Source organism: Chiloscyllium plagiosum, chromosome 14 (genome assembly GCF_004010195.1).
Source record: "Chiloscyllium plagiosum isolate BGI_BamShark_2017 chromosome 14, ASM401019v2, whole genome shotgun sequence".
NCBI classification, from domain to species: Eukaryota; Metazoa; Chordata; class Chondrichthyes; order Orectolobiformes; family Hemiscylliidae; genus Chiloscyllium; species Chiloscyllium plagiosum.
This window is the reverse complement of record NC_057723.1, coordinates 35,573,302-35,585,525: the sequence shown is the minus strand read 5'-3', so window position 1 is coordinate 35,585,525 and position 12,224 is coordinate 35,573,302. Positions and strand designations below refer to the sequence as shown.

At 40.4% G+C, this 12,224-nt stretch overlaps 1 protein-coding gene across 5 annotated transcripts in view; it reads right to left on the bottom strand.

The window, feature by feature from the left end:
* LOC122556622 (testican-1-like) overlaps window positions 1-12,224 on the bottom strand; it is a 527,512-nt gene that overhangs the window by 104,810 nt on the left and 410,478 nt on the right. For all 5 annotated transcript variants that reach the window (XM_043703533.1, XM_043703530.1, XM_043703529.1 and 2 more), the window contains one exon: window positions 3,094-3,208. In XM_043703533.1, coding sequence (XP_043559468.1) covers window positions 3,094-3,208 — 115 coding nt within the window. The remainder of the gene's footprint in view (window positions 1-3,093; window positions 3,209-12,224) is intronic.

The following is a 12,224-nucleotide window of genomic DNA, read 5'->3' as shown; positions in this document are numbered from 1 at the left end:
TCTTCCAGTCCTCTGGTACTAAATCTGTAGACAATGATGACTCAAAGATTAAAGCCAAAGGCTCCAACACCACCTCCCTAGCATCTCAGAGAATCCTTGGATAAATCCCATCTGGCCCAGGGGTAAGAATGGTGAATGTTTTGCCACAAGTAGTAGGTGATGTTAAATCATCCATATAATTTGAAAAAAAAACAGAATTACTACTTCAAGCATAGAGAAAGCAATGAAGACAAAGCCAGAAAATGAGGCTGTGTAAAATCAATAGCCCAAAGAACCCTAAACTCTGCAAGAAAAGATTAAATTGACCTTTTAACCTCTCAAAATTGGACTTCATAGTGCCATCGATGCAAAAACTAGTAAAGAAAGTAGAGATAGTATCGTGTGTTCAGTGTGTCCAGTATTTAATCAACCTGGCAGTCTATACTGTAACTGTACCGCACTGGTGTATTGAACATCCACCGGAAGCTTGCACACTGCAGATCATTATGTCAAACTGTGTTTCAGGCTGACTTGACACAAGTTCCAGAAATTTGGATGCTATATGTCTTTCGAATGTCCAGTATTAACCAATCACAACTGAACAGTATGATCTCCTCAGGCACACTCTAACACCAGCACTATTTAAACAGGGAGTCACTTTGTTTGAAGGAGAGGTGCTTTTGACTTAGTTCTATTCTGGTCAGGTTTGTAGAAGTATTGTGCATGCAACACTGTAGAAATCACATGTCTATGGGGAGAGGTAAAGGAATTGAAAATGATTCAACACGATCAGTTAACATGTCCAATCCAACATGTAGCGAATGTCCTCTCAGAGTCTAATAGGGGTTTAAGCGACATGGGTTATAGAGAGATTTGTGGCAGATTTGGGTAAAGAGTCTGCCAAGACACCAGGAACATCTTGTTACTGATGTGCCTTTTCTAAGAGATGGGGAAAGTTTCACATTTAGCAGCAGTGAGTTGTCAATTAGGAATGAATTTAGTTATTAAATCTCTTATTAATGCTGAAACCTGCCATATTAATATTCAGATTTCTAACCTACCAAATATGCCATCTATCTTGACCTTGAGAAGTTTCATCATGGAAGTCTGAGCAAGCACCTGGTGACTTCAGATTGGCACCTGACAGCTTCTAAGAACTTCGTGGTACGTCACCAATCTACTTACACTTATACATACACCTCAGGCAGTAATGGCAACGCTGCAGCAAGGACACTGTGTGCTCTGGGACACACACCCAGCTCATGGAGTGGACCAAGCTGCATCGCCCTCCTGTTTGCTTGTTCTCATGGTGCTCACTCACTCTAACCTACCTGGATCTTCACAGCATCCCTCCCTTATGTTGCCTTGCATTGCAGTTTTTTTGCACTTTGTCGCCTCAGCCTGATATATGAGGTTTGTAATATTTCTGTAATGCCTTGCCATTTAGCACAGACACCAAGCCAGGAACATTGTCATGGCTGTCAGCAAGTCTCAGTTAATACAGGTAGCTAGTCAGAGTCAGGCCATTCAGCAACCTTGGTGCTTCAGCGATCCAAGTAATCTTTATGATAGGATTGGTCACAACCAAGTATAGAAAGTGCTGGAAAAACTCATTTCTGAAGAAGGGTTACTGGACCTGAAATGTTAACTCTGCTTTCTCTCCATAGATGCTGCCAGACCTGCTGAGTTTTTCCAGCAATTTCCATTCTTGGTTGTGACTTCCACAGTTCTTTGGTGTTTTTGTGTTGTATAAAAGTAGCGAGGTTTTACTAAAACTACACAAGGCACAGGTCAGACCACAGCTGGAATATTGTGAAGAGCTTTGCTCAGTAGGTCTGGCAGCTTTTGTGGAGAGAAAGTAGAGTTAACGCTTCGGGTCCAGTAACCCTTCTTCAGAAATGAGTTTTTCCAGCAATTTTTGTTTTCGTTTCTCGATATTTTTATATTTCATTCCCTTTGAAATGAAAGTCAACATTTCATTTGCCTCCCTATTATTAACTTCTGTGCTATCTTTCTGTGATTTATACACAAATACTCTTAAATCACTCCGTTCCACAACTTTCTGCAGACTTTCTCCATTTAAATAATATTCAGTTGCAATATTCTTCTTGTCAAAGTGCATTACTTCACATTTTCTCACATGATGTTCCATCTGCCAAGGTTTCACGGACCTACTCAACCTGTCTATATGTCTCTCTGTATCACTCTCACAACATGCCTGGCCACCTATTTTTGTGTCATGACACAAACTTGGCTGTAATACATTCACTTCCCTCATCCAAATCATTAATCTGAATATTGTAAATAATTACAGTTCCAGCACAATCCCTGTGGAACGCATGAGTGATGGGTACGTGGGCACTGAACATTGTGAGAGATTGGTGATGTTGTGCATATGCATTGTCCAGTTCAGATGCATTTGCTGACTTGTTCACCCTTGTGAGGACATTCAACAATATATGGCAGGTCCTTGGAGCCAATTTTCAAGAACTGAGCTGCTGGTTCTTACCTTTGGCTGAGGATATTCCTCGACAGTGTCTCCTTCAAGAGGTCAACTATGATCTCTCTCCTCCTGTAGACCTCTATCACTGATGTTGCGCCACATCTGAAAACCCTGGAGACTTTTCTCTTCCCTGGTGCTTCTTTTATCAGGTTCCACTTGCAGTCACTTATAGGCAGTCAACAGCATTTTCCATGCTAATGAATGAAGCCCTCTCCTACTTTAGGTGGTGAGCATAGCTCATGCTACGATAATGGAAATGAGGAGGAAGTACAAGATCTGTGTGCTTCCTGCCTCAACAGGACCAACATCAGGGACCTCCATGCCTGAAAGTTGAAGCCATCCATATTTCCGTGCAAGTTTCGAGCTGAAGTTCTAATGGAAATCTGATTCATATCCCTAGAGGTAACATCACCGACTTTAACTTCATAACTATAAAAAAAAGTTTCTATTTTAAATTCACCCTCAAGCGTCCAATCTTAAAATAATCCTTCATATGTTTTAGAAATCAATTTGAATCAAATTATTGTCTCAGAAGTGTTATTGAATAGAAAAGTAAATTATAAATGAACACTTAAATATATTGGATTATCTTGGTGTTTCCCGTGACTTACCTGTCTTTTCACTTTTCAGCTTCACACTTTCTTGGCCAGGAAGACAAGGACAAGGTCCTTTGCATCGCAAGGTGATCTTCTTACGTGAAGAACAAGCTTGGTAATCAAGTTTACACTGGAATTGAAGAAGGCAAAGAGTATTTAATACAACATGATCATTTTCCATTTCCAACGCACCTACATCAGAGATCAGAAATATTGCTAGGCTCAAAAATAGGCAAGTGGAGTCAACTCAAGTGGCCGACTGGATATAAAGTCCAAGGCCCATGCAATATGAGCCCTCAGGCCTCATTGGCATCTGCACAGTGGTCTGCAAACTCCCATTGGTGACCTCCAAGCCACTCCAAAGATAAAATGACTTGGATATTAAGTAGCTGTCGCCAGGTTACATTCTTAGTAGAGACAACAGGAAGGAGGCCAATTGGGAGGAAGGGACAGTCATGGTCCCCATTGGGAAACAGGTAAATGATTGGGAAGAGTTTGACAGAGCTTGGGATAATGGCATCTCATTTGATGAGAGGTCAATGACATTGTGGGCAAAGTGGCCAGCAATAGTTGCAACCGTTTAGATATTGTGCTGGGAGGATCACCCTTGCTTTATCTAACTCCCCATTCAGTTAAGTATGTTTACTGAACATGGCATGTCTGTGCTAGCTGTTATCGCAGGGTCAACCCAATCTTACATAAGGGTGTCAAGCTGGTGATAAACTCCTTATTTGAATATGAAAATGGTACAGTACCACATTTAGATATGGACCCTGCATATGTGTTTTATTGTGTGTACCAAATGATAATTGATACATTTTTGGCTTGTTATGAGTATATATTTCCTTGCCAATTTATCATCTCCTTTAACATCCGAATGGCCTTATCGGTTACTGGTCTGCAGCATGTTGACTCAGACATGTAGGTTTCTTTCAACTTCATCCTTAACAATTTTGACAGTCTTCTCAGTGTAGGCAGAACACACATTTTATTTTGTGTGCATTATCTCCATCTGTTACTCGCCAGAACACATCTCACTTCCTTTCCAAAACAATGATGGTGTTTGCTAAAACCGCAGTCACAGAGGGTTCACTCACTACATGTGTAGTTCCAGTGCCTGTGAGGCCACTATCAGTAACATCCCAACTATTGAAACATCAGACTCAGCCCAAAGAGAACATGGTTATTGATGCCTCCTGCTCACTGACCCTTCACTCTCAACCCTTTACATCCTTGATTCCAAATCCTGCTGCCTTTTCCTTTCTGCCCTGCTCACTATTCCTCTCACCATCCCACTTTCAAACCCTCGCTTTTCTTACTGCCCTGTTCCTGGCGAGTGGGTCAGCAAGGGGTTGCCAGAGGGCAATGAAAGGTCTGTGGAGGTTTCCATAGAAACTGTGATCACAACAATGGAGCAGACAGATGAACCAACCATGTGCCAGGTCAGTATTCGGAGATGTGAAGAAAAATAAAGACATGGAAATGGCTACCATTAAATCTTACGTTTAATGGGTTTAGAAAACTGCTTTTCAAAAGATTTACCGCAGTCTCTTATTTCCCACACTGCTGTATTTTAATTTCAAAGTAAGTTTGGAAGTATCTGCCTCTTGAGTTCTTCTAATAAGATGGTTGTTTGTGACTTTAGGATTTCTTGACTTTAGGTTTTTGGAATCATTATCCCCCCGTGGTTTCTAGGCTCTTTCCATTGCAATAAAAAAAGCATAAGAAGGTTAGATTTTCCGGCTTCTGAATGTGATCAAACCAAAAATCTAGCCTGGTGTCTTTTATTTCATGCCAAGCCAGTATACAATATCCCTGAGAGTATAGAAACAAACTTCAAATCCAATACACCAGATTTTCTGCATTGATTCTGTCCTCAAATCACAAGGGGATGATGAATTGAATTATGATGTTCTTAAATGCAGAAGCATGTGAGAAAAGATAACTGCTTTTATTATAACAGAAGAAATTAAAGGGTAATTTGACAGAGGTGTTTAAATTATGAAGAAATTGACTCCAGTGGTTGATGGGTATAGAACAAGAGAGGATAGATATAAGATTAATTAAAAAACAGCTTGGATTTCTATTGTATCTTCCATATAATAAAATGCCTCAAAGTATATTATGGAGGCATTATAAATAATACAATCTCCATACACAATATTAATATTTTAAAAACACTACATTTCCACATAATAGCTGTAAGGATAACATGACAAGATTTCATATGTTGAGACCTCTACTGTAATAAACAAACTAAAAGTCTGGTTGACCACACGCTACTCTTGTGGGAAGCTTATTCTCTGAACTACAGAATCAAACTTTCCTTGATATTTTGAATGCAACCTATAAAAACGTATATTCATAGGTTTATTTTACCCTTGCCTTAAAGTTCAAATTTTCCAAATGCAGTTCTGAATTGTGCTTAGCTCCTGGGGGCTTATTGCAATTCTTTACCTTGCCCAGCTTGGTATCTTTTCACCCCAAATGATCTTTCATGATAAGGATTTTTCCTGGAGATTCTTCTCTTTAACTAAAGGGAGGCAAATCTTCCAGTTACAACTAATTCCTCATGAATGTGGTATCTCCAGTCTGAGCATGAGCACTCACTGAATGATGAACCTTAGAGACACTTGGCCTCCAGCTTCTCTTCTTCTTTATTTCTCCCTCCCTCTTTCTGTCAGATCCTGACAGACTGGTGTTTGAGAGTTGCAGGGCTATTTTGAAACACAATCCTTTCTTAAAGCCCATGTCCATAATATTGTGAATCATGTAGAACTTACATCCAGACTGATGTACTGATTAGCTGTACTTTGGAGCCCAATTTTCTTTTCTCTTGGAACCAAATGGACAGCTTAAGGCTACAACTTTACATTCTTAACATCTTCTTGGGACTTTGGAGATGGTCACTGGAAACACAGGCACTGCTGCCATTGTTTCCAATTGTGAATATTGTGCACCTTCTTCCCAGCAAATCAATCTGAGCCCATTTTTAATCTTTAGCAGCAACAGCAGCCAGATCATTTCTCAGACAGATCACATGCCCCATTCAGATTATCCTATTCAGATTAGACATAATATAAAAATATAACACTCCTATAAACTTAAAATTCTAGGAATTAACCTCATAACTGTATTAAAGATTTGATGCTGAGATACAAAATGAGATATTGTTTTATATGCCATAGTTTTTGAATGGATACTCTCTTGGATTGCCTTTGCTAACCGTGGTAGTTCATTCTTATTTTTGACTATTATAAACTTTTGCTGAGCAGTATGAAATATTGGCTTAAATGTCTATCACTGCCCATCCACTGATTTTCCCTTTAGTCTAATTTCCCAGTTGGATTTTGTCAATTCTTTCTTTGTTGCTCTGTGTTTCCCCTTATTTCAGTTGAGGATGCCGGTATCAAACACAGGTTGCTCTCCTTTAATCTGAATTGGATAGTCAATCATGTTCTGTTCCATACTCCCTCGAGATCCCTTAATTACAAGATCTCTTATTATTCCTATCAGATTACACATTACTAGATTTAAAGTAGCCTATTCCTGGGTGGGTTCTGCAACATATTGTGCTAGGAAATAGTCCCTGATGCACTGTACAAATTCATCTTCCCTGTTGCCCTGGCTCATCTAAATTGTCCCATCAATTCTAAAATCATCCATGACAATGTAATGCCCTTCTTACATGCTTCAATCATTTACCAATTTATGCTTCATCCTAAATTGAGGCAACTTTTGCACCGAAAGAGTACTTCCACCAGTGACTTATTTTCAGTGCTATTCCTTGTTTCCACTGGAACTGATTCCGCACCACAATCTACTGCACCTATATCATTACTCACCATCACACTAATACCTTCCATTGTTAATAAAGCTATCGCACATCCTTTCTCTTTTTGCCTACTTCTCTGGAATGCCAAATACCCTTGAATGTTGAGTTCTCAGTCTTAGTCACCACATAACCATGTCTACATAATAGCTATGATATCATATTCACTTATTTCTACTTGTGTCATCTGTCTTGTTATAAAGGCTGTGCATATTCAGTTAAAAGCCTTCGGCTTTGACTTTTTACCATTCGTCACTTTTTGGTTCTTATTTCTGCTGCAGTCTACTGTTTATATTTTTTATCCATCACACTTTGATTATCATTCATCTTTTCAATATGTCTCCCCTCTTGTTGCTTTTTAATTTTTTAAACTTTCCTTCAATTCAACCCTTCCCCTACTAACTAGTTCAAAGTTTTATCCACAATCTGAGTTATATGATTCACCAGGACATTGGTTCCAGCATAGATCAAATGAAGTCTGTCCCAATGGAACAGCTCTCTCTTTCCTCAGTACTAGAGACAGTGCCTTATAAATCCAAACCCATTTCTCTTACACTTGAGACACATATTTACCTCTCTAATCCTATTTACCCTCTACCAATATGCATATGGTTCAGGCAGTAATCTGGCGATTATTACCTTTGTGAATCTGCTTTTTAAAAATTTATCCCTGAGCTGGACACAAACCCTGAGCAGAACCTCTTCCTGAGTCCTACCTATGTCATTGGTACCTACATGGACTATGATGTTTGTATCCTTGCCCTCCCACTTCAATTTCCTGTCTACCCAGAAGAAACGCCCTGAACCTTGGCACTAGGTAAGGCATCACAGCCTTTGGAACCTGCTGTTTTTCCTGCAGAGAACAGTATCTATTTCCCAAACTATGATATCTCCTCTTACTACATTTCTCTTTCCTGCCGCCCATGTGAATGATGTTCTGGACCATGGTGTTGCATTCACTTTGATCCTCCTCCCTGCACTCTGTGTCCTTCTCCTCACCAGGAGTAAGACCCTCATACCCACAGGAGAAAGGCTCTGACTGAGTCTCCTCCCAAAGCGAAATCTGGATTCCTTCATCCTCCTCACTTGCAGTCACGCCTTTGCATGAAAACGTTGTCCCTTATGTATCTCAGTCTAAACTTACGGCCTCTAGTTCTGGACTCCCCCAACCCTTGTCTATTTAATCTATCCATGCCCCTTGATGGTAGGAGACAGAGAGTGGTAGTGGAGGGTTGTTTTTCAGCGTGGAGGCTTGTGAGCACCGGTGTTCCACAGGGATCGGCACTAAGTCCACTTTTGTTTGTCATTTATATGAATGATTTCGATGAGAATTTAGGAGACATGGTTAGTAGGTTTGTGAATGACACAAAATTGGTGGTATCATGGATAGTGAAAAAGGTTATCTAAAGGTACAATGAGGTCTTGATACAATTAGTTAAGGGGCTGAAAAGTGGCAATATGGAGTTTAATTTGGAGAAATGTGTGGTATTGCATTTTGGTAAAACAAACAAGGGCAGGACTTATGTCATTTATGGTATAGCCCTAGGTAGTGTTGCAAAATAGATAGATCTAGAGGTTCAGGTACACATTTGTTTTAAATTTGCATCACATGTAGACAGGGTGATTAAGAAGGCATTTATTGTGCTTGTCTTCATTGCTCAGACCATTGAGTGCAGGAGTTAGGATGTCATGTTGAGGTTATACAGTATGTTGGTGAGGCATCTTCTGGAGTACTGTGAACAGTTCTGATTGCCTTGCTGTTGGAACAGTACCATTAAATTGGAGAGCATTCAGAAAAATTTACCAGGAATGGAAGGATTGAATTATATAGACAGGCTGGATGGCTGTGACTTTTTTCACTGGAGCATACAAAGTTGAAGGGTAACTTTATAGTGGTTTATAAAATATGAAGGGCAGAGATAAGGTGAAAAGCAAGGGTTTTTTTTTCCCTAGGGTGGGGGAGTTCAAAACTAGAGGACATATTTTTAAGGTGAGAAGAGAAAGATTTAAACAGGACATGACAGACAACGTTTTTACATAGCGAGTGGTTTGTATGTGGAATGAACTGCCAGAGGAAGTGGTGGATGCAGATATAGTTACGACAAAAAACATTTGGATAAGTACATGAAAGGAAAGAAATGGAGGGATATGTGTCAAATGCAGGCTAGCAGGACTAATATAGTTTGGGAACATGGTTGGCGTGGACTATGTGGACCAAAGGGTCTGTTTGCATGCTGTATGACTCTATGACCCTCTGGTGTGTTGTAGTGTCTGCAGCTCTGACCCCTGCTAATCAACTCTAAACCAAATAAAAACCAAAAGAACTGTGGATACTGTAAATCAGAAACAGAAACAGAAATTGATTGAAAAGCTCAGCAGGTCTGGCAGCATCTGTGGAAAGAAATTAAAGTTAACGTTTCAGGTCATGTGATCCATCCTCAGAACCCTTAACTCTGAACCAGAATTCCTCAAGCAGCAAACACTGACTGTAACTATGTTCCCTGTGGATCACGCTGCCTCCCACTTACTACAACTACAACACATTGCCAACACAGCCATCTTTATTCAGGTTCATTGTTCAATTTGGATGTTAAATAATCTGAAAGTGAACATCTTTACTGTACTCTTCAAGTGCAATTGTGTCCCTTGCTTTAAACTACTTGCAATCGAACAGACAAGAAAGAAAGGTCCACCACTCTCCACCTGTTTTTCCATGATGTCACACTTTGGTTGTGTTGAATAGAAGCTGGTTGAAGGTGCTCTCTGTTGCTGGGTTTTATCTACCTCCACTGGCGTCCTCACACAGGTGGGTTCTCCATGTGCTGGGCCTTCCTGTCTGCCACTAGTTCTTATCTCTCGCTGCTGCTGCCCTTCTCACACTAGTCTGCTCTACTCTTTGAGAAGCTGCTGACCCCACTCTCTCTGTCTTGCTCTTTTTGAAGATCTCTGCTCTCTCTCTCTCTCACACTATTCTCCTCTCTCTCGCTCTTTCACATGGAAATTGATGGCCTGTTTTCAGAAGATTTTGTCTTAAGACACAGCATGAAGATAAGAAGTAGGAGCAGAACATGCCTGGGGAATACCAGAGGTCACTGGAGCAGGAGGAGAAAACAACACAGTGACTCTATGGCTATGATTACGTAGATAAAAATTAATAATTAATATCAGAACAGAGGATCAGGAGTAGACCCTTAACCCCTTGAGACCATTCCCCCACTCAATTATTCATCACCGTTGAGCATCCTCACTCCATGTAACAGCCTTGGTCTGAAATGCTTTATTATTTTTGAGAAGAGAGAGAGAGAGAGGGTGTATGTATGAGAGAAGATCTGTGTGAGTGTGTGAGTATGTAAGATTGTGTGTGTGAGACAGTGTATAATGTAGTGGGGTCACCTGTAGTGTGACATGAACCCAAAGTCCCAGTTGAGGCCATCCCCAGGCTATTGGCCTCTGCTCGGCTACTCTGCATTGTTGCCTATCCCGAAGTCCACCTTGGAGGATGGTCACCTGAAAATCTGAGGCTGAATGTCCCTAACCGCTGAAGTGCTCCCTGACTGGAAAGGAACACTCAAGTGCAGATCCAAATTAGTCTGTGATCAGGGACAGGCAAGTGTAACTGAATGTGAGGCAGGTATGAAAATCCGGGGTTTACCATTGAGGAGCCTTGGCCCCTGCAATTGTCCAAAAATTGAGGTTCTTGCAAGCTGTGCAGCCAAGAGTGGGGACTGCAGGCAGGATGACCATAGCACCTTGGTACAGGGAGCCATTCCAGTAGGGAGAGGAAAAAGGAATGTAATCAGTGTCAGGGGATATTGTAATTAGGGGGATAAATACTGATCTCTACAGCCAAGAGCAGGACTCCCAGATGTGGTTTTGCTTGCCTGGTTCCTCAGGGGTGGTGAAGAACTTGGAGAGGGAGAGGACGGAACAGTGTTTGTCATCCATATTAGTCACAACAACATTGATAGGACTAGAAAGGAGGTTCTGCTGAAAGATTTTAAACAGCTGCTACTCTAAGGCAATAATCTCTGAATTATTATCTGAATGAAAGGCAAACCGTCATAAGGTAAATGAAGTCAAGGAATCAAATGCATGGCTCAAAAATTGGTGTTGGTGGAATGAGTTTAGTAAGAGGATAAAGTAACATTAAGAACAGCTATTTGGATAAAGATAACTGGAGTGGAACAGGAAAGGACAATGTATATAGACATAGAAAAACAGCTGTTAATAGAAACAGTGGGGGAAAAATAGTAAATAGGGAAAATTAATGTTCCTTGAATGTATGTAGCATTTAGAACAAAATAAATTAATTAACAGCACAAATATAGGTTAATGGATATTATCTTTTAGTGAGTAGGGAGAAATAACTACAAGGGGATCAAAATTGGAAACGAAATATTCTGGGTATATGACTTATCAAAAGGACAGGCAGGAAGGAAAAGGTGGTGTGATAATGTTGTTGGTATGGGAAGAAATAGTTAGATAGCAAAAAATGATTTTGGATTAGAAGATGTAGAATCTATATGGGTGGAGGTAAAAATATAAAAAGGAGAAATAATAAATCAGGAGATAACGATGGTGTGTAACAAAGGCAGTATATTAATCATGGGTGACTTCAATCTACAAGTTAGATTGGGATAATCAGATTGGCAGAGGAAAATATGAAGAAAAATTCAAAGAGTGAATTCAGAACAGTTTTGCAGAACAAAATGTTGTGGATCTGAATGTGTAATAAGGCAGATTAAATAAATGATATCAGAGATCCCTGAGGAAACAGTGACCATAATGTGGTAGAATTTAGCATTCAGTTTGAGAGGGTGGAAGTTGGTTCAGAAACAGCTGTGTTAAACTTAAATACAGGTAATTACAAAGGAATGAGAGCAAAGCTGCTTGGGGTGTACTGGGAAAGACGTTTAGCAGCAAAGACAGTTGAGGAACAATGATAGATGTTTAAGAAAATAGTCCATGGTTCATAGCAAAGATATAGCCCAGTGCAGAAGAATGACTCTTAGGGAACAAACTAACTGTAGTTAATCAGGGAAGTTTAAGGAGAGCATCAAATTGAAAGAAAAACATGCAAAGTGGCAAAGATTAGTGGTAAGCAGTGTTCTCTCTCACCTGTGCAGCTGTATGCATGTGCAGCCATTCTGAGTTCCTGCACATAATGATAAGCATGATTCCAGTTCTGAAAATTGCTGTTGCACATGATTCTGCACAGATGGAGGGACAGATCCTGGGTGGGGAGGGTGGGGGCACAGACGGGGAGGCAGACAGTGGATGGGGGTGGGAGTGGGAGCGGATGGAGGTGTGGGGT